A 23828-nucleotide genomic window follows, 5' to 3' on the forward strand; every position below is an offset into this window, starting at 1 on the left:
TAACACTTGAACTTCACATATCACATACATCACTTTCCTTCAATGGTATTGGGTATGATTTTTAGTTTGATCAATTCATCATAAGCTATGTTTGTCTCATCATTGGATTTTCCTTTTCCTTCTTTTCAACTTTAGCATTCATGCAAAATGTCTTAACTTATTTCAATTATAACATTGGATCTTCTCATAGTTAAACTTCTTTCTATTTTGATTGACCCCAATTTTTATTGTTGGTCAGGTTATTCAGATCTTAAGCAGTTAAATCTTTGTTTTTGGTTTATTCATTCAATCTTCTTCCTTTCTATTTTTATTTTCTTTTCTTATTGCAACTCCCTTTATTCTTGAAATTTCTTTGGACTTGTAATGCTCACTTTTGTGCCTTTTCAAAATTCCTTCTCTCATTGATTCTTGGTTCATGGGCTTCAAGTGAATTATGTAATTCTTCAATACTTATTGAACTAAGATTCTTCAATTATTCAATTCACAAAACAAATATAAGCAAAATGTGAAGTTAATCTTATACCGATCATATCAAGATGTTTATCTGAGATCCTTTTTGAAACACTTGATTCCATTCACCAAAATCTGAATTTCGTTGAAATATAATTTGCAACATATTCTGGATCATTCACTGAGAGCAACTCATATTACCTTCTTAAAGTATGTAACTTGACTTTCTTTGTCCATTCAAGACCACCATAGGTCTTAACTAAAATATCTCACACTTGACTTGTTGTAGTGGCAATGTATATTTTCCTAAAAGTAGTAGCATCAACACATTGATGAATGAAGAATTTTGCCTTACTATCAAGTTTTCTGAATTTTGGATTACAAAACTCCATAAAAATAGTTAATTTTTCATATGCCAACCGATGCTTGTGTCTGAAATCTTTCCTATCATGTACATAAAAATTGTATATACATATGTAGTGACAGTGCAATTTTAAGCCTAAAATTTGATAATCATAAGGTAATGCAAGTCTTGAAGCCCAATTAATTCTACGGGCGCATTAATAAAATGAAAAAAAGTGTGTAATCATGAATTACGAACCTATTTTACTTGCAGGAATATCTAACACCAAAGGTAGAGTACCATTTTCTTTTTTTGCCTGGTTACTGTCAATGTGCAGGAAAAGAAGTTTGGTATGCTAACTTGGAGTTTCTATGCAATCTTCCATCAACAAATATTTGCTTCTATTTTCTAATTTTGGATCCCCAAAAGGTGGGGTGAGAAGGCATGTTCGTTTTTAGATTTCTTTGCAGACAACTTGGGAATTATGTAGTCCACAAAAACTATATTTTATGTTGGGACTCCTTTTTGTTTTATTGCAAATTATCTCTTGAAATTCTATTGGTGATAGGTTGAGAATGTTTTGTTATGATTTTTGGATAAGATCACAGTAGTTTGGTAAGGAATGAGTAGATAATGATCACCACACATCGATGGGTTGTGAGTAGGAATTGTTTTTTTTTTTTTTTTTTATGTTTTATGTATAGTTGTAGGTATTTTATAAATGGGTTGAAACACCCTTAGTAATCCTATTTAATATAATATTTATAGATAATTTATTTATTTTTGTCTTATTTTTTTTAGTAGCATAGCTTCGTAATTCCTGAAATTCCAACTACATAATTTCTTATACATCTTGAAAATCAAGGTAGTTATTTTTACACTACAAAAAAATCACTTTTAGCGACCACCAAATTCAGTCGCTAAAAGCACTATAATCGGTCGTTAAACGTATTTGCGACCGAAACAATTATCAAATAAAATGGAAGCAAAAAACTTAGTCACAAAATATTTAGCGACTGAATTTTAAATTGGTTGCAAATTTTCGACCGAAATTTTGGTGACTAAATCAATCGCAGAAAAGTTCGTCACCAAAATTCAGAAACTAAATTAGCGACCAAATTTTTATAAAAAATTCGGTTGCTAAATTGGTTAAAAAAAATTGGTCACCAGAATTAGAAACCAAATTAACGACCAAATTTTTATAAAAAATTGGTGGCTATATCGGTGGCTGAAATAAAAGGTCGTAACGACTACGATTTTCGGTTGCTAATGGATTAAAGTAATTAATTAAAAAAATACTTGTGATGACTAATTCGATGGTTAAATGGAAACCCCTATGACGATAAAAATGATTTTGGTGACTAAATATTTTTTTTAATTACAGCGACTGATTCTGTTTTGATCCGCCACCAAATCAGTTTTGATGACTATTTTTGTATTATTATTAATACCTATTTAAAATGGTATTTTTATCATTTTATAAAAAAATTGAGTTACAACAATATAGATAATTTCAATTTCTATTGAATATAAAACAGCGAATAGAAACGGGATAGTTTGCAAAGAGAGTGATGATCATAGGAAATGTACGTGTAGACTTAAGAATAGGAGCACGGTGTTGGTAGAGAGATGCGAAGGCATTCCTCGCCATTGATATGTATGGTAAACAAGTTCAGTGGAATGCATGGGAAAACGCTGAACACCAATATAGATAATTTCAATTTCTTAACAACGGAAGAGTTACTATTTAGAATAACTTCAAACTAAAAATGTATTGTTCAAAGGAAATGGACGCAATAACGAGCAAATTCATAAGGACTCAAAAATTCTATGCCAAAGGCAATAATGTACATGTAAAACGCCCAGTGCGACTCCTACGGGATCGGCATTTTTTTGACATTTCTGAAGACCATTTTGAGCTTCAGCAATGGGTAAAAGTCATTTGGATGCTTGAGAGTCGATCTCGGAGTCCCCATTCTCAAAGCTTCTGCGTTCAAATTTTGATAACCACAAATTGACGTTCTTTTGGAGCTATTTGTAACTGCACAATGGATCTTCCCTCCGATGGTGACTATCACTACTTCGCCTTTTGGGTTTCACAAATTTTGGAAAGAGGGAATATATAAGTGTTCTAGCCAAGACAGATTACTCTTAGCTAGAGCATCAAATGTATTCGGAAACATAAACAATGGTTTCCAATTTGTCTGGTCCCTTTTCTTGTTCGGCCTCCTTTCTTTCTTATAGAAAACTTTTCCACTGCCCTTCTTTGTAACGGTTCTCTTTCATGACTTAATTCCTTCATAAATTCTCGTAACCCCTACCTCTGCCAATTTCGCACTCTATTCTTTATGAAGATTTTGCGGGGTATTGTCATTAATTTATCAGATCAGACTGTTATAATATATTAATTGGATTAGCCCATGACCTCATAGACCCTAAGTGATCGTCCCATGACCTCACAACCCCTCAGTGATCGTCCCATGACCTCACAGCCCCTCAATGATCGTCTCATGACCTCACAACCCCTCAATGATCGTCCCATGACCTCACAGCCCCTCAATGATCGTCCCATGACCTCACAACCCCTCAACCTCAGGCATGAGCCAATGAGGCTAAATAGACCTTCAACACGTCCTTCTTACCTTTAACATGATCGGATTTTGTTTTCCTCAACCTCATCTTGATCGGCCCATGACCTCACAGCCCCTCAGCCTCAAGCATAAGCCAATGAGGCTTAATAAGCTTTTAATATCAGCCCCTCTTATCGCCCTTTCAGCGAGATCAACTCAATGATGGCACAAATGATCCTGGACTTTCTTATGCAAGCACTTCTTGATGTTCACACCCTATTATTATCTTGAACACATCCCGTCAACCATTATTTTTGCTGCCTCCATCCACATGTTTAACCCTGCTATAGATATGATTTAAAACTTACAAACTGGACTGAGTGAGATCGACATTTCCTTCACAAACTAGACCGAGCGAGATCGACATTTCCTTCATCTAATAGATCAGCATTTCCTTTACAAACTGGACCGAGCTATATCGACACCCCACCCAGTTAAGACGGGTGAGGTTTCTTCATGCAATGCATGACCTTCTTAATAATTAATATTTTAACCGAACAAGATCGGTTTCCCACTCAGTTAAACTAAGGAGATCTCATCATATAGTGCATGATCTTCTTAATGATTTTGATATTGTAACCGAACAAGATCGGTTTCTCACCCAATTAAACTGAGGAGATCTTATCATGCAGTACATGGTCTTCGTAATTGATTATTTTAACCGAACGAGGTCGACTTCTCACCCAGTTAAATTGAGGAGATCTCATCATGCATTGCATGGTCTTCTTAATAGGTTTTTCTCCATTAATTAACTAGGATACTAACAAACTTATGTGAATTACAATTTTTAACACCATTTTCATATTCAACTCCTAGTTGCATTAATGGTTTAGAAGTAGATAGAAGATGAACAAGAAAATAGGTCTAATAAAAAGTTGATAATGCAATAATACTATAATTTACCAATTTTGATTTTAATTCTTTTTTTTCTTGTGCCTCCGAGATAGGAAAGACTGGGATATTAGAGTGATTAATTAGTTATAGTATTATTAAAAAAAATTATGTTTATACAATTTTATATATTGAACTATAATCATCTTATAAAATAAATATATTAATAATAGTTTAATATGTTATTCACATCATATCTAATGAGACAATTTTAAAGTTATGAACATATACACTTGCGTGCATAGATCTATTGTTAACAATGCCCAAATATAACTCTTTCCCATTATATAGAACTCATTCCTAAATATTGAAACATAATATTAAGCTAAGTAACTAACTAAATATGCAACTTCAAATGAGAAATTTTGAATTTTAATCAAAAGTATAAAGTATTTCAATTTTAATCTGTGTAATCTAATATTTTTCAACGTAGTATTACAACTTCGTGAGTTTACATCTTTATAACAAAACAAAGAAGAAAGAAATGGTCTAAAAACTTATCAACCTAAAGCAATACAATGTTAATCAAATCAAATTTGATTTGAAGTTATGCTAACCATTACCACCACATATATAATATTAACCTAAACCTTTGACTAAATATATAGCTTCAAGTCTTTTCAACAAGAGTTCTATGTAGCGAACATTAAATTCACATTGTCCAATTTTTGTAATAGACGTTTACAATTTGTTGATCTTACTTTTGTGACAAAATTAACAAGATTTTATCTATAATAAGTTCAACATCTGATTCTTTAGCATCGACATCCATTAACAAAATTTACATAACGCTCTCAAAATTGAAAAAAAAAAATATACATAAATGACTCTAAAATATGATCAACCAACAAATCCATTGTAAAATAAATTAACTTTCATGTCGCATGATAATTTTATTTTACAACAAGATTGCACAATGTTATTACATCAGAGAATAAATTGAAGTTTGAACCACAAATGATCAAGGAAATGAAAATATGCATAACGCCATGATCTACAAATGAACAAAGGACCGACTACTATCCAAAATCCCATGACAAATCCAAATGTCATACTCACAAAAAACCAATTCACTCCATGTTTATTACTCCCTTTATCATTGAGATCAAAATTAGTAATTTTCACATTGGAGCTACAACTGATGGGTAGTGGTGGTCCACAAAGATTGTTGCCGATAAAGTTTGAGGCATCAAAGGTTTGCAATTGATTTCCTATCGGGATTTTTCCCTTCAAATGGTTATAAGACAAGTCTAGCATACTCAAAGAGCTTAAAATCGAAATGGTTGAAGGGATTTTACCAGAAAGTTGATTCCTTGAGAAATCGATGGACAATAATGATCCCATATTACCAATGCTTCTTGGAATATGACCACTTAGTTGGTTGTGGGACAAGTTCAAAAATCTCAATTCCTTTAAATCTGTTATTTCCCTTGGTATTTCTCCTGTTAGATTGTTATTGGACAAATCAATGCTTGTTACCAATCCGAGAATGTTTTTGTACTCGTCTCCTCTTCCTTTCAGCCAAAGAAGAGCACCGACTATACTATAATGCATATATAGATGTGTATAGTTTATAGCAGAACAAATGATAAAAGAATCCATGTATTTGTTCATCTCTGTCATGGCCTTCAAGTTATTAAAACAAGTAGGTATGTTTCCAGTCAAACTATTTTGTGCAAGGTCTAACACTTGAAGAAGACTCATATCACATATTTTATCAGGAATATGACCAAAAAATCTATTTGATCGAAGGATAAGAACCTTCATATCTAAAAGACTTTCTCCAACCCAGGCTGGAATTGTTCCTGAAAATTTATTTTCGCCAAGATCCAACAAAATCAATTTATTGGTCTTCTTCAAAATTGTAGGAAATGTCCCTGAGAGCAAGTTGTTACGGATGCGTAAAGACTTTAACTCTGTCAATAAACCCATGGATTGGGGAAAGTTCCCAACAAAATTGTTGCTTTGCAAATTTACATCCACTAAATATGGCCAAATGGCCCAACAGTCGGGTATTTCTCCTGACAAATTACTTGATGCAAGATTGAGAAATTCTAATTCCATTTGCTTGTCTTGATTTTTGCAGAGGAAATCATCCATGGATTTGGAGAATGAGTTGCTTGAAAGATCTAAAGAAACCACATTGCTTGAAAGAGAAGGCAATTTTCCACATAAGTTATTTGCACTTAGATCAACAATATTGATAGATATTGGATTTGTTAAAGTAGTCTCAAACTCACCATGGATATGATTGTGAGAGAGGTTTAGAAAATTTGCTTGAGAAAATTTTATCCAAAACCAAAAAGGAATAAAATCTGAAATCCCTGTGTTAGACATCTCTATATATTGAAGGGTGTTGTTTTGTGATTGGGTCCATGATGGAAAGTTAGGACCTAAATTCCAGGAGCTCATATCCAAATTGGTAAGTTGAAAAGTAGGATGCCAATTGGTACTCACTTTTAAAGTTAAATTGTTTCTTGATGCATAAAAAATATTCAAGTTGGTAAGATTTTCAAGATGACCTTCCTTGACAATTCCTTGAAAAAAATTATCACTAATGTCAAGGTATGACAATTTAGAGAGTGATTTGAGACTTTCAAATGGATTTCTACTAAATTGATTTGATGACAAAATAAGAGTTTTCAATGATGAAAGTTTTTCAAGTGATCTTGGAAGTTCTCCAATTGGACCTTCTAGTTGATTTCTGGATAGATCAAGTACAATAAGATAAGTCAAATTTCCCAAACAAATTGGAATTAGACCTTCAAGTTGATTGTTTGACATATCAAGTGTAATAAGAGAAGTCATATTTCCCAGGACATGAGAAATAGTTCCTTGTAAAAAGTTAAATGATAAGTCCAAGAACTTGAGATGAGGAAGACTATCATAAAACCAATCCGGTATAGAAGATGAGAATGAATTTTGTCGTAGGTCAAGATATTCAAGAAGTGTGAGGTTTCGAAGACCATCAGGAATTGGACCTTTGATGTTGTTAATAGGCAAAGTAAGAGAAACAAGTTTCTTCTGTCTAAACACCCACTTGGGAACAAAATTTTTTGAAGAAAGATAAGAAATATCAAAAAGACCAAGAGTGAGGAGAGATGAAAAGTTAAAAAAGTATAATTGATTATAGTGAGAGAGGATACAACTTGACAAATGTAAATGCATTAAAGAAGGAAGAGTCGAATGGGATAGGTTTGCTCCTCCCAAATTAAGGTATTCAAGCTTTGAAAGACTTGATAGCCAATCAGAATTGTCTGTTAATAGAAAATCACCTATGAGTTCAAGGTAGAGCAAATTGGAGAGATTCCCAATTTGAGAGGGAATTGTCCCATTGGCAACATACCTTAGGCCTAGATAGGCCAAATTGGAAAGATTCCCAATCTGAGGAGGAATGTTGCCCATGAATCCAGAATAAGAGAGGTCCAAGTGAATTAAAGTGTTCATTCTCCCAACAAAAGAAGGAATTGGCATACCTCCTCCAAGCAATTCATTCCTACTCAAGTCAAGATAGAGCAAATTTGAGAGATTTCCAAAATGAGGAGGAATGTTCCCCGTGAATCCAGCATGAGAAAGGTTGAGATAAGTTAAGGAAGTGATTGTTGCAATGAAGGAAGGAATTGGAGTGCTTTCAAAAATATTGCCGCTGAAATCCAAGTAATCCAAATGCTTCAAATCAACCAAACAAGAATTTATCTCTCCACCGAATGCTCGACTAGTATACTGATGGAGATCAAGCCCAAGAGAACATGGAGGCCACTCATCAAGCTCAAGAAGAGGTGGAGGCACAAATGGAGGACGCCCATGGAGGTCAAAGTCCACCTCAAAGGATTACAAGAAGCATGTTCAAAGCCTTGGGAGCTAGAGGACATTTATTTTCTCTTTTTGTAGTGTCTTTAGTTGAAGGTGCTTAGAGGGAAACCTTAGAAACCTCTTTTGTTATAGCATCTTTTAGGCTTTAGTTAGGAGCTTTAGGGGGGTGTATTAGTAGATAGGTGTAGAAGTAGAATAGGGGGTGCCAAAGTGAAGGAAAGGATCACACCTTCCTTGCTTTGCAAATAGGCGCCGGTTCTAGTTTGAATTAGGAGGGAATTTTGAATTGTTTTAGCTTTCTTTTTCAGCACCTTAGGCTATAAATAGAGGTGCCTTCCTTGTAAATTTCAGATTTGAATTTATCTAAAGAAACTATACTCAAAATTGGAGTGAGCATTTGGAGAGCTTTGAGCTTCTTCTCTAGTCTTATCTTGAAGGACCATGGTTTCCTCAAGTGGCGGCTTCCACACTCATCTAGGAGCATCCATACTTCTAGTGGCGTGATCATCCAACCTATCTTCCATCTTCATGAGCATTCTCTTCTCCTTCCTTTCTTCTTCTTCAATTGTTCATGTTACCTTGTGTTTTGAGTTGTCTAGCTTTCGGTTTTTCTATTTTCAGCACCTATATTCTGTTTTGTTTTTAAATTCTGTTCGGTTCTTTTGTTTAGTAGCTTAATTCTGTTCGGTTAATCTAGTTTCTATTCCTTTGTTGATTCAATTTGACAATATTTGGTTCATCCAAATGAGTTTGGGATTTGGTACTTGTTATTGGTGAGTTCTTGATCTTAGAACCATGATCCAACTTCTAAGAAAGTGCCTCTACATTTTCCAGCTCAAGGTGATTCCTCAAAGTGTCAAGAATCTTGTTCTATGTGGCTATTGGAATCACATCATATACTCTTCGTCATAATAAGAGATGGAAGTGTTGAGGTGAAGCTGTGCAATGTGGGATGTAATGTTGTTGCAGAGAACACCATCCCACTGGCAGCAATTGGAATTGGAAGTAGCATTCCAAGAAGAAAGTCGGTTTGAAGGATCTTTGAGATGATGCTTCAACTTCAATAGTGTCTCTCTCTCACTTCCAATGCACACTGGGTCTCTGCACACACAAAGGGAAACCCAACATAGAAGAAGAAAGAGAGTGATGAAAAGGGAGGAATTCATGATGAGAAATAGAAAGAAGTGTTTAGTGGGTATGCATATAAAACTTGTTTAGAGTGTATTTATAGTGCTACTGAGCCTTACTATACTATCCAATTCAATGAAGGTGCTGAGTAATTCCATGTTACGCGTTTTCCCAATCTCTCTCTATTCTAATATTACTTTGACTCTGATTCTGAAATATGTATACAGTATTGTTTCTTTTCAATTAAAGTTAAACATAATACACTTTATCCAAATAATTCATTAGTGACTATTCATTAAAGTTAAACATAATACACTTTAGGGTGTTTATAATGCCAATTCAGTGAAGGTGCTGAGTAATTCCGTGTTCTACTAAATACGCGTTTTCCTTTTCTCTCTTTTCAATATAAAGTTAAATATAAAGTTAAAGATAAATTATTGGACCGCAACATTCACGTTTGAGAGCACTTTTCACGTTGCGGGACATGTCCAATTTGATTTATTTATGACAAGAGAAAAAAAAACTCAGTTCCTTTTTTTTTTCTTTTCAATTGATTTATAGCATGAATATTACCGTTTAAGAAATTCAACATTCCAGTATACGAAATAGTAGTTTCGGTACGAGACATATAATTATTTATTTTTGGCTATGTTATGAATATTTTTTTATTTTATTTTATTATATTAAACCATTGTTTTTCCATAACCGTTTCAATAATAATGTTAACACACTAAATGAAACTTTCACTATGATTAAAAATTTCCTTTAACAGTAATTTTTAAATCATCGTTAATTAAGTCATCAATAAAACTTGTGATTTTCAATCACTTCAACTAAGAAGGTGAATTCTACATTGAAAAAAAAAATAACAACTAAAAAGTTTAAAAACTAATCTAACATGTCAATTATTTTAATATGTTGTAAAATTAATAAAATATATTGTCCATGTTGATATGATGGAGTGAAATCTTTGTATATCCATGAAATACTACAAGATATAATGAATTTAAATTAGTCAATGAACTATAAAAAGTTTATTTACCAGTTATTATCTAGTTAAACCTCTTTCACTTTAGGGCATACAATGGTCATCATTTATTGTATTACATCATCTTTTGCGATCTTGTATTTGGACTACCATTTAAAATGTTGTTGGATTGAAGGTATACCACTAGACTAAAAATTATAGTTGATAGTCAAGACACAATTCTTTCTATTTAAGAACGTAGTAATCATGATTCAGTTATAAGTTGGTCCATCTAACCTACGCCATAGAATAATTGATGACACTTGCAAGAATCTCTCCTTAACAATTACCCCGCTAGAAATTGAACTCGTGACTCTAATACAATTTGTTGGAACAAGCGCAAGCCAAAGGCTATGACTGATAGTTAGGAATATTTTCTCAACCAGGAAAGTCTACGATATAACCAAAATAGATTATGAATGAAGTTATGCTTAAGTAATAAGTAAGTCCGATAACTAATGTGTTTTCTTAAAATTCTCTCAAAGACTTAACTGAGTCATCAAAAGTATATGCATCTTTAACATGATTCTGCTTTCAATTGTTATGGTAGGAAGGCAGTGATAAATTTAGAATTTCACTTTTTCCATCCAAGCTATGTGAAGGTCATGTTTTCTTATACTATTTTTTCATGATTCGTGAATTTCTTTACGTCAATACTTGGGAGGTAATAAGGAAATTTTTGTAGACATGATGGGTAGCGAGTAAGTACTACTCATGCCTACCATGACATGTTGTCATTGCTAACACTCCAATACAATTGCTAGAAGATTCAATATTTGGCCAAATGGTCAATCTAGTGTTCTTGTCAATCGTTAGTAGTGTCATCTCACCTCTTGCGCATCTAAGTGAGAAGGACCTTGATCTAGTAAATCCTCTAGCAAATTTTGTCGAGGTCACATATAAAGTAGTTGCAATCTGATTATCAATCATGTGTCTATGAATAAATTAAAGTAAAAAAATGTTAATAACATTAAAAGTCAAGTAATACAAGAAAAGATTATCAATATTAACAAAGAAAATATATTCATACATGTTCCCGCCGGTTGACCAGGGTCTTCTTTTCGCGTGGCTTGTCCTTGCGAGCTAGGGCACCTTCGTTTTGCTCCGTCTGTGGGTACCTGAAAAGAAGTGGACAAAGGGGCACCCTCGCGGCCGTTTGGACTCCGACGATCAAGTCAGCTAGCAAGAAACATCAAAGGTGACACACCTCCGTATCGGAACACCGTGAACAGATGCTCTAAAGGTGGTCGCAAACTCTGAGTAGCTAAAATTGTGTTGCCCTAATTGTCTGTGCGTGCAGTGGGTGCGCCGCAAAGCAACTAGGGTTTCTGTGTGTGAAAACTAGGTCTGACCTGTTTCAAACGTCCCAAGCCCCTTTTTAAACACCTATCGCATTTAAAGCATATCAAAGTGCATTTAAAGCGTATAAAAACATGCTTTAAAACGTTAGAAACGTAAACTAAATTAACGCATACCTTAGCAAACTTTTAGGAAAACATTGATGTTTCGGTGCTTACTGCCACGTGTTCTTCTAACTTGATCGCTACTCTACGTGGAGGGCCTCACAACGCTGTAACCTAACATAGGGACATTCCATCGTGTAAGTCCTCCTTCTTCGAAGTGCATCTAACGCAAGGGGTGACTTCTTTGGGTGCCAACTCATGCCCCCCAACCTCTAGTCACTTGCCCTGGGAGTGTGTCTGCCTTTCTTTTGTACCATGCACATGGTTCGCCCCTGGGCGTGGCCCTCTCTTGGGTCGTATCTGTCCTAGGGGTCTCCCAGAGGTGGTGTGGGTACTTCACCAGTCAGGTCACTCCTCACTGGTACTTAGAACTATGGCCTTGAAGCCACCTTTCTCTTCTCTTCATTACTGCTCTGAGGTATTGAGGCCTCTCGCGGCGTCGCCCCCTCCACGGTTTTTCCTACCCATGGGCATTGGGGGGTGACACCGTCGATGCCTTAACTGGGCGACGCCTCATCTTGGCGACGCCTCATCCTGGCGATGCCTACGCCTGGCGATGCCTTATCTTGTCGATGCCTCAAGCGGTCAACCTGTTGACTTTCTTCCCTTGGGCCCCCTTGAGGGGTCCCAACATACAATGACTTTGACTTTGACTTTGGTCAACGCCCGTGGACGGGTCGGTACAATACATATAAAATGTGCAAGGGTCATATATACTGTCATGGTCTTTTCGAGTGACATCCTTATCATCGAAGACATAATTGTTATCTTTATTAATCATTGTTGATGAGTGTCACTAATAACTCAGTTTTTCATTATTTTTCTAAATTAATTGCATTTCCTTAAGATTTCTTTCTTTCTTATTTTCTATTTTTAGATTAAATTTGTTTTTTCTCCAAAAATATAGAGTTTCTAAAAGAATGTCATAAAAATTTCATTTTACAACTTTTATTTTGCCAAAACCAACTAATGTAATGTTTTGACCTTTTGAAGAGTTGATTTGGAGCCATAATTGACATAAGAATATGGAAGAAGCTGCTCAAGAAAGGAGAAGACTTGAAAATTGAAAATTTAACAAAGAATATGGATACAAGGCTTCTAAAATGAGTGTATTGTTTGTATATATTCAAACTCTTTGCTTTGATTTAAGAATGAAAAGGAATATAAGAAATATTCCTTTTCGGTAAGAATAATTTATTAATACTAACATCCTAAAATAGAAGAGTTAATGGTGTATATTTTATGAATTAGAAAATTAATTTATCGATAAGAACATCCTAAAATTTAATATAATTATATCTTTAACCGAACAATAAGAATATATAAATCTACAGAGGGAGACTTGCTTCAACTCATTAATATATAAATTCATAATTACTTTTTGTCATAAATAACTAACTAAATAACTTACAAATATTTGATTAAAAATAACTTAATTTTAATTATCTATGATTTCACCCAATACATCTTCTAGATAATATATTTTGTAATATTATTGTAAAATTTCCTTATACCAACTTATTGCTTATAAACCCAAAAAGTATTTATCAAATATTATTCCTCCCATATTTTTTGTATTAAGCAATTATGTTACAAGTTATTAACATATCAAAACCTATTTCTAGTATCTAAACATATTCAGTAAAGTGAACCAAACGTAAGATAAATAACAAAAGGCAGCATAGGTAAACAACCATTCAAATGGATTAATTCATCTTCACACAAATGCATAGAAAGCAAGTGTTTTTTTTTTATTATTATTAGAAAGAAGTGCTTCTTGGTTATACATATAAAACATCTTATATTTATGATGCTGCAGAGCCATTTTTTCTCCATTTTTAACTTTACCTTTCTTAGATAAGAGGATAAGTTGCGGTATGTGAATGAGATAACAACAATTTCTTCCTCTTCATCGGTGATAGTAATTTAGTAGTTCTTAACCTTTAATGTGGGTATCCTTACATTTTGTTGTTCCATTTACCGAGGTAGAGATTTTTCTTCAATTATATCATTTTATGAACAAACATTATGTTAATGCTCTATATCTTCATTTTCTTATTAAAATTGAAACTAAAACTATAGTTGTTTTTTAAGATTTTAATCATAATAATGCTGGATATCTTTCCATTGGATTGTCATTGATATACCCGTTGGTTGATATTGAAATTTAGTTTTTAAATTTAATGTGCTTTTAGTTTTATAAGTTTATAACTATACAATTGAAGTTAATTTTTTCAATATATAGGAGTAAACTTATAAGTTTTTAAAATCGTAATTTGTACTTTGTGAAAAGTATAAAGAATACAAGGACTATTTAATTATTAGTCCTAGGAGTGATTAAACTATATTTTAGAGATTAAATTGTAAGAAATTTATAAAATATATTGTATGAAAGTTACACGAAAACAATTAGTCTAGATCTTAAAAAATATTGTATTGTATGTTTGCTTGATGTACTAATTTAATTTTCATGTATTGGACAGCTTTGAAAAATTATTTTTCATATAGTATTTGTTAATGTATACTTATTATTTATGAAGCTCCGACATGGTTGTTGGTGTCTACTTCTGCGCGTCGGATGATTATTGGACACGGACATCCGGTTGACACGAGGACGATACCGTATCAGATGCATTGAGTTGGATCGGACACGATCCAGTTCGTGAACACGTGAATGATACTTTTAAGTGCGGTGCGGAGGAGAACGAAGAAGATGAAGGATGGAAAGGAAGAATGTGAAGGCACAAGAAGAAGAAGATGAAGGCTTGTAGAGAAATTTTTATTAAAAATGAAAGTGAAGACGGTATTTTGAATTGGGAAATTGGGATTCATTTATTATTACAAACAATGATGTTGTACCTGCTTTTCCATGCGTTTATTTATCATCACTTTATTTACTTTCACTTTGCATGTGACATTGACGATGCTTATTAACATAAAATTATTTTTATAATTTAAATTAACTTTTAAATATTAATATTTTATTAAAGATTAATATTTTAAAATAAGATTAAACTTTAACTTAAAAGAAATAAAATATTTTAAATCACAATATTTTATATTTAATTATAATATTTTAAATAAATTTTATAAAAATTTTGGTTTTCATTATCAATTGTTTGTAAAAGTTATTTGTGTAAATTTTACATTTATGTTTAGTATGATTTTTATTTTTAAAAGTTTCTATTTATTTTTCACATATGTTGCATTTCATACAAAATAAAAGAAATAAAAAACCTTTAAAAAAAGTGGAATTTTCCAAAAATATTATTTTTCCCTCATCCTTATATGCCATATGTTAGAATATATGGCCTTAAACAAGAGGGGGTGAATTGTTTAAAGAGGGATTTCGAAAACTTTTAAGCCTTGAATGAAATTACTTCGAGAATATCTTGATTAAGAAATCAGTTTTTCAAAACACAAAGCTAAAAGCACAGCACCAGCAAAACAATAGGTTGTTTCGTAGAAACAATAGGTTGTTTATACCAGTTTACAAATATCAAAACTGAATTTAAAGAGTTAAGGGATAGAGAAAATGCACACAGATGTTTATACTGGTTCACTCTAAACCCAGAGCTACATCCCGTCTTCTCAGAAACCACTGAGGAACACCACTAAGCAATCAAACCTAGATCACTTACAACACAACCAAGAAAGTGACCTTGATCCCCTCAAGACACACACTTCTCTTGGCCAACACACCAACACTAAGAATGCTGATCTTGATCCCCTCAAGAACACATAGCATTTCTCAGCAACCACACAAAGGATCTTGTTCAACAGATACAAGGATTACACTTGTTACAAAAGCAAATCTGAAATCAATACAAGAGCAAATCCTATTTCACACACTTTGATCAATCTCAATCTCTAAGCAATCTCAACTCTTTGAAAAACTCAAAACTTGTGTACAAATCTTAAAACTCAAATCTGTTTTTCTGAATATATTCAAAGATGTTGTTTGTTATCAAATCTTAACAAACTATTCATTGCCTTTAAAGATTGGTCAAAGCATTAAAGACTGAAGCGTAAACAGTAAGAAAAACATTTAATGCTCAGTCAAAGCACAAACCATTTTTCTGTTATGGTACCAAAACAAACAATCGGTTGTTTCCTCGAATGAATCAGTTGTTTTGGTTTTAACAACTCAACCATTTGAAAAACAGTTTTCAATCTTTTCTAAAAAATACTTAAGTATAAAACAATCGGTTGTTTCGACAAAATAATCGGTTGTTTTTCACTTAGCTTGAAAAAGACTTTTCTTTTAAAAAGATTGAGAATGCCTATGCTTTGGATTCAATCAAGAGTGGATTACAAAACTCTATCTACCCCAGATCCTATCTAAGACAACTCAGCAACAGCAAGCACAGCCTAGCCTTCAACATCCTTCAAAGGGTTTGGATTCTTCAAAGCTTGAACACCACTTGGTTCAACAATCTCCCCTTATTTGATGAAGACAAATCCCTGATGCTTGGGTTTGATCTGATTGAATCTAAAGCAGTACCTGTAAAAGAAAAACATATATATCATTCAATGCTTCTTACAACAGCAGGTTACATTTTCACACATTTTAAAACATAAGTGATAAATCCTGATAAACAATCGGTTGTTTACTCAAAATAATCGGTTGTTTATATCAGCAGCAACAGAAAACAGTTTTATATCAGAGATTTTAACAGAATTAACAGTTTCAGATAAGGATACACAAGACCAATTAATTCTCCCCCTATTTGTCTTCACAAATAGATTTTAATACTAACAAAACATATTTAGGAGAGATTATTAAGATCAAGGATACCTAACTCATTTCTTAGGAAGAAAAACCTCTCTTTTGGTAGAGGTTTCGTGAAGATGTCAGCTAACTACAGTTTGGTCTCCACAAACTTCACTTCACAGTTCCCATTGTTTACATGATCCCTGATGAAATGATGCCTTATCTCAATATGTTTGGTCCTTGAGTGCTGAATCTGATTTTTAGTAAGATTGATGGCACTTGTGTTATCACACATCAAAGGGACTTTGCTGATCTTCAATCCAAAGTCTGCAAGTTGTTGTTTGAGCCACAGAATCTGTGCACAACAGCTTCCAGCAGCAATATACTCAGCCTCAACAATAGAGAGAGCAACACAAGCTTGCTTCTTGCTATGCCATGAGATTAGGCTTGAGCCAAGAAGGTGGCAAGTGCCACCTGTGCTCTTTCTATCTAGCTTGCAACCTCATTCCTTGCAAACTGATTCAACTCTTCATGCATAGCTTCAACCCACTTCTCATCCTTGAGAGCTTCATCTATTGACTTTGGTTCAATTTGTGAGACGAAAGTTGTGTGCCTGCAGAAGTTTGAGATGGAGCTTCGTGTGGAGACACCTTCCTTTATCTGCCCTATGATATTCTCCACTGACAGATCTCTAGGAATCCTCCACTCTTTGGGCAACTCACTCTGTTGCAGAATTTCAATCAGTTGTTTTTGCGAATCAAGCGGTTGTTTTTCTGCCCAGATTTCTAGCTTCTCCAAGCTGATGCTCTGTTCATCCTCTTCAGCTTTGGTCTTCGGAATTTGGATGTTTCTGTGATCTATCTCATCAAAGACAACGTGAGCTGATTCTTCTACAGTCATCAACCTCTTATTGTAGATTCTATATGCATGACTTGTGAGAGAATGCCCTATAAAGATGCCAAGATCCGTTTTCTCATCAAACTTCCCCAAGTTTTCCTTTCCATTGTTGAGAACGAAACAACTGCAGCCAAAAACTCTGAGATAATTGATGTTAGACTTCCTTCCATTGAAGAGTTCATATGGAGTCTTCTTCAAAATGGGTCTAATAAGCACTCTGTTCATCACATAACAAGAGGTGCTCACTGCATCCGCCCAAAAATACTTAGGAAGAGATGATTCACTAAGCATTGTTCTTGCTAGCTCTTCAAGAGACTTATTCTTCCTCTCTACCACACCATTCTGTTGTGGAGTTCTTGGTGCAGAGAAATTGTGTAGAATCCCCATCTTTTCACAGAACTTGCTTAACTTCTCATTTTGGAATTCTCATCCATGATCACTTCTAATAGAGCCTATGTTGCTGTTCTTTGTATTTTGCAACCTTCTTGCTAGCTTCTTGAATGCAGAAAAGGCATCACTCTTTGATTCCAAGAAAAGAGTCCAAGTGAACCTAGAAAAGTCATCAACAATAACAAGAGCATAATAATTTCCACCAAGACTCATAGTTCTTAAGGGTTCAAAGAGATCCATGTGAAAAAGTTCAAAGGGTTTTAAAGAAGAGACAACATTTTTTATTTTGAAAGAACTTTTCACTTGTTTCCCTTTTTGGCATGCTTCACAAATGTGATCCCTCTCAAACTTGAGCTTTGGTAGCCCAATCACAAGATCCCTTGAAATTAACTTGTTCAAGTGATTCATGTGAATATGAGCCATTCTTCTATGCCAAAGCCAAGATTCATCTTGCTTGGATATAAAACATCCAATTGAACATGGTGAAGAGATATCTAGAAGATACACATTATTGACTCTCTTACCTACCAACATTACCTCTTTGGTGTTGGGTAGACTAATTTCACATGTGTTTGACTTGAACATCACTTGATATCCCTTGTCACATAGTTGGCTAATGCTCAGCAGATTATGCTTTAGACCTTCTACATAGAGTACATCATGGATGACCAAGATGTCTTTGTCTCCTATGGATCCTCTCCCAAGAATCCTTCCTTTGTTGTTGTCCCCATAGGTGACATGCCCTTCTTGCTTAAAGGAGATGCTCAGGAACTTTGATTTGTCCCCTGTCATGTGCTTGGAACATCCACTGTCCAAGTACCATTGTTGCTTTTGTTCTCCTCTAAGATTTCCTACAAAGAAGATTTTCAAGTACAAAGATTTGGTCCCTTTATGAATGTGGGTCCATTTGGTTTACATTCATCAATTGAGTCTTTATTGCATTTAGGAATCCACTTCATAAAACCCTTAGGAACAACATATTTTTTGATTTTACAGAACCTCACAGAATGACCTCTTTTCATGCAATAGAAGCATGTAACAATCGGTTGTTTCGATGGTCCAATCGATTGTTTTTCTGACATTTTCGAAAAAGATTTTGAAAATCTATCTTGTTTGTTTTGTGGGTTAAAACTCAATCCAGCTTTTCCAAAAACACAGTTTTGAGATGCCTAGACATTCTCAAAGTTGGATTGACCTTTAGAAAGCTTATCCACAGTTTTAACAAGATAGTGGACCCTTTTTTCAAGATTTTCGCAATTTTCACAAACAAGAGTATCACACTTCCAAGAGGAGTTTTTGTAAATGATTTCAAGGTTTTCAAAATCTGTTTTTGAATTTTCTAATTCCTCTTCCACTGATTTTACTCTGTTTTCAAGCCAGCTATTCTTTTCTTTTAACCGATTTTTCAAGAGGGCCAATCGGTTGGCTTCTTCATGCGTTTCTTGAAAGGCTTGAAGCAATTGACCATAATTTTCAGAATTTGATGAATTAGATGAACTTACACTACTTGAGTCATCTTCCCTTCTGGCCATGAAGCAGATGTTGAGGCTTTTCTTGTTTTTCTTTCTTTTCCTTCTTGCTTGACTCTTTGACCTTGCCTCCTTTGGTTCATTGTTTCCATGAGCAGCCTTGAGTGTGTCCCACATCTCTTTAGCAGTTTTGCATTTTGATACCCTGAAAAACTCATTAGTATCTAGTGCAGAAGCTATTATGTTTTGAGCAGTACAATCAAGCTTGGCCATTTTACATTCATCATTGGTCCATTGAGACCAAGGTTTTGCAATGAAAGAACCATTATTTTTAAACTTTGGAATGTAAGGACCATTCTCAATTGAATTCCAAATTCCTTGATCAATAGATTCCACAAAGATTTTCATTCTGGCTTCCCAATATTTGTAATTCAATCCACAGAATAAAGGTGGTTTGTAAATTGAAGCACCTTCCTCAAAAGATTGTTTTCCAGCCATAAAAAAAGATTTTTGGATCAGCTTGAATAACTTTCACGAACCTAGCTCTTGATGCCAATTGTTAGAATATATGGCCTTAAATAAGAGGGGGGTGAATTGTTTAAAGAGAGATTTCGAAAACTTTTAAGCCTTGAATGAAATTACTTCGAGAATATCTTGATTAAGAAATCAGCTTTTCAAAACACAAAGCTAAAAGCACAACACCAGCAAAACAATAGGTTGTTTCGCAGAAACAATCGGTTGTTTATACCAGTTTACAAATATCAAAACTGAATTTAAAGAGTTAAGGGATAGAGAAAATGCACACAGATGTTTATACTGGTTCACTCTAAACCTAGAGCTACATCCAGTCTTATCAGAAACCACTGAGGAACACCACTAAGCAATCAAACCTAGATCACTTACAACACAACCAAGAAAGTGACCTTGATCCCCTCAAGACACACACTTCTCTTGGCCAACACACCAACACTAAGAATGTTGATCTTGATCCCCTCAAGAACAAACAACACTTCTCAGCAACCACACAAAGGATCTTGTTCAACATATACAAGGATTACACTTGTTATAGAAGCAAATCTGAAATCAATACAAGAGCAAATCCTATTTCACACACTTTGATCAATTTCAATCTCTAAGCAATCTCAACTCTTTGAAAAACTCCAACACTTGTGTAAAAATCTTAAAACTCAAATCTATTTTTCTGAATATATTCAAAGATGTTGTTTGTTATCGAATCTTAACAAACTATTCATTGCCTTTAAAGATTGGTCAAAGCATTAAAGACTGGAGCGTAAATTGTTAGAAAAACATTTAATGCTCAGTCAAAACACAAACCATTTTTCTGTTATGGTACCAAAACAAACAATCGGTTGTTTCCTCAAATCAATCGGTTGTTTTGGTTTTAACAGCTCAACCATTTGAAAAACAGTTTTCAATCTTTTCTAAAAACACCTAAGTATAAAACAATCGGTTGTTTCGACAAAACAATCGGTTGTTTGTCACTTAGTTTGTAAACCAATTTTCTTTAAAAAAGATTGAGAATGCCTATGCTTTGGATTCAATCAAGAGTGGATTACAAAACTCAATCTACCCCAGATCCTATCTAAGACAACTCAGCAACAGCAAGCACAACCTAGCCTTCAACATCCTTCAAAGGGTTTCGATTCTTCAAAGCTTGAATACCACTTGGTTCAACACCATAATCTTCCCTTTCAAAACTCTGGTTATTCAAACTTTTTTTAATGTAAAATATTTCATACAATTTTCTATATGAAAGTACAAGAGCCCTCCATTTTTATTTTTATTTGTGCTAGTTAAAGAGATAAAATATTTGATATTTTCTATATTTGAACTTCACTTTGATGATACACGGATTATACATTTAAAATTGTGTAGTTGTGGGCCTATTTGAACTACCAATTATTTAGATTCTAAATTTGGTAGAAAAAACTTTGGTAGCTAATTAGATACCAATTTATAAACCATTTAGCAATAATAGAAACTAATTTAGAAAACAAAAGTTTTTTTAGTTTCTAAAATGGTCTCTAATTTAGTCACTATAGCAACTAATTATTTTTTGTCTCTAAAATTAGTTTCTATTTCATAATTTTATTGTAGTGAGACCCATGACTTAAAGATTTTGTTTAAATAAAACTTAGGTGTGGTCAGATAAAATCCGATGGAAAGAGGTTCTCGGCAAGAGGGTGACCCAAGTGCTCTTTAAACTAAAAAATAAAACTCGTTCAAGAAACTCGCCTAAAATATTAAGGAATGCGAAAAATATGGTTGGTTTTTTTTGTTAAAATAAATTATCGGATAAGGAGGAAAGATAGTTAGTAAGCACGATTCCAGTTAGTTAATTAAGAATTGCTTGAGATAATCTATAAAGGGGAGAATTAAAAAGCAAAGGAGGATAAAAAAAATATTTGGACAGGTTCATGTGAAGAAAAGAATACCTAAATTTCCAGAAACCAGATTGAGCTAGAACAAACTGGCGTCCACTGTGAGGCAGGTAAAATTTGTTCCTACACCAAAATTACGTCAGAAAAGATTCACCATGCACAATGCAATGAGGAATCCAAGACCAAACACGACTGTGAAAATGGAAAACAAGAACATGTCACTTCAACAAATCAAGGAGACCATGCAAAAAATCTAAAGGGATAATACGGAAGCTAGGAAACAAGTCAAAGATTTTCGAGTTGCACAAGAATGGTTGTGCCTAAAACTACAAGAGGAGCACGAGCATTGTTATAAAGAAGCACAAGAAGAATAGATGAAGCTCCAAGATGACATAAAGATGGCTAGAATATTGATGGAAGATGCAGTCAAAGCCCACAAGGACATACAAAAGGAAAATGAAACCCTGAGAAAGACTACTCATGATCTTGAAAATAAACAACGATGTGGAGTCCCACAACTCAATAGGGAAGATCCCCAATCATTCTCGAGAGAAATTATGCAAGAGCTAGTACCCCCACATTTTATGATACCCAAGATCACCACTTTCTTGGGTTTCAGCGATCCTGAAAATCATCTGAATGCTTTCAAGGCGCAAATGTTGACATTAAAGGGGTCAGATTCTATCTGATGCAAGATGTTTGTTGGCACGTTCACCGAAACCGCTCTTCAGTGGTTCAATGATATACCCAACGATACCATCACGTCATTATGTTTTATTGCAAGAATATTTGAGGACCAATTCACCGCCAACAAGATTAAACCTCATCTAATGGCAAATCTGTTTGACATCAAGCAGGCTGAAGGAGATCCTCTGAAAAACTATCTTAATCGTTTTTGCGAGGTCTTTGTGCGAATCCAACAACAACCCAATGAGGAGATGGAGGTAGATGCCTTTGTGAAAGGATTGCGTGCTAACCCATTTAGTGAGTCACTACTTAGGAACCGAGCAGAATCGATGGCAGAAGTTAGAAAATGTGCCTCAACCTTTATTGAGGCCGAGGAAGCCTTGAGGAGGAAAAGGGACGAGGAGAAACGTGCATGCTTCTGATATAGCGGAATTGAGAGCAAAAAGCCTTTAGAAACACATGGGGAAGAAAGTTCAAATGGCGATACGTTCCATATGTCGCTCGTCGAGATAAAGAAAGAGGGAAGTCCCTTAATGCCCCCATGAACGTTTCCTGAAATCAACTTTTGAGGGACCCCGAAGTAGCTAATAAACTAAATTTCCCTAGAAAAATCAAGTGCCAATTGGGACATCGCCGAGAGCCTTGGTGTGAGTTTCATCAGGCCCATAGTCATCACATGGAAAATTGCTATATGTTGGCAGTTCAGTTGGCTTGGTTATCAGGTGAGGGAGTCTTACGAAAATATTTACAAGAATCTAGTGAGAATAAGCGGGCTACATCAGGAAGAGAAGTCGCTCCTATGGAACTTGCTCACAAAACCCTAGTTCTCGGGGACTTCAACACCATCGCATGTGGGTTCTCAAAGGGCGCGGTCACTTCATCTAGCTGAAAATGCTATGCAAGAATTGTGTTGTCCTTAAAGGCTCAGTCATCGCCTCGAATTTCCTGTATTAGCTTCTCGGTCATCGACCTGAAAGATGTAGTCCCGGATGAAGACAACCTAATTATGATATATGTTATAGCCATGGACCGCAATGTACACCGAGTTTTAATCAATCAAAGAAGTCCAACAAATGTCATGTTCTGGTAGAGTTTCCTAGGTTTGAACATACCACAAGATCAACTAAAGCCTTTTGATGGGACTTTAGTCGGTTTCTTGGGAGAAGATGTAGAAGTTTGAGGCCATTTGAAGCTTCGAACCACATTCTCAATTGGAATGATGACAAACATCATTCTAATAAGATACATAGTTGTGGATGCTCCCTCTTTAGTACAATTTGCTGCTTGGGCAACCATCATTAAACAAGATTGGGGTCGTGGTGTCCACCCCTCACTTGAAGATAAAGTTCCCCTATCAGAAAGGAAAGATTGTAACTTTGAAAGTTGATCAGAAGATGGCAAGGAAGAGCAACGAAAATAGATTAAAGACTCGTCGGGGAACATATACTATAGCCACAACGGGGCTACACGTAGGTCTAGAGGCAGATCTGCGTGGAGAATGAAGGGACAGGCGCCCCGAACCCG

General features: G+C 34.6%; 2 protein-coding genes across 2 annotated transcripts; one reads left to right on the plus strand and one right to left on the minus strand.

Annotated features, from left to right (window-relative positions):
* Positions 1-5159: 5159 nt before the first annotated feature.
* On the minus strand, positions 5160-9308 carry LOC150028084 (receptor-like protein EIX2). Its single transcript, XM_090301039.1, has 2 exons — positions 9024-9308; positions 5160-8127 (listed from the first exon to the last, which is right to left on the minus strand). Exons 1-2 carry the CDS (start codon positions 9291-9293, stop codon positions 5242-5244), a joined length of 3156 nt encoding a protein of 1051 aa, XP_090157165.1. The 5' UTR covers positions 9294-9308; the 3' UTR covers positions 5160-5241.
* A 13004-nt stretch (positions 9309-22312) lies between these two features.
* Positions 22313-22726, plus strand: LOC150028085 (uncharacterized). The gene has a single exon (XM_090301040.1). It carries the CDS (start codon positions 22313-22315, stop codon positions 22724-22726), a length of 414 nt encoding a protein of 137 aa, XP_090157166.1.
* Positions 22727-23828: the final 1102 nt, after the last annotated feature.

The sequence above is a fragment of the Phaseolus vulgaris genome, chromosome 4, assembly GCF_051622355.1.
Source record: "Phaseolus vulgaris cultivar YP4 chromosome 4, ASM5162235v1, whole genome shotgun sequence".
NCBI lineage: Eukaryota > Viridiplantae > Streptophyta > Magnoliopsida > Fabales > Fabaceae > Phaseolus > Phaseolus vulgaris.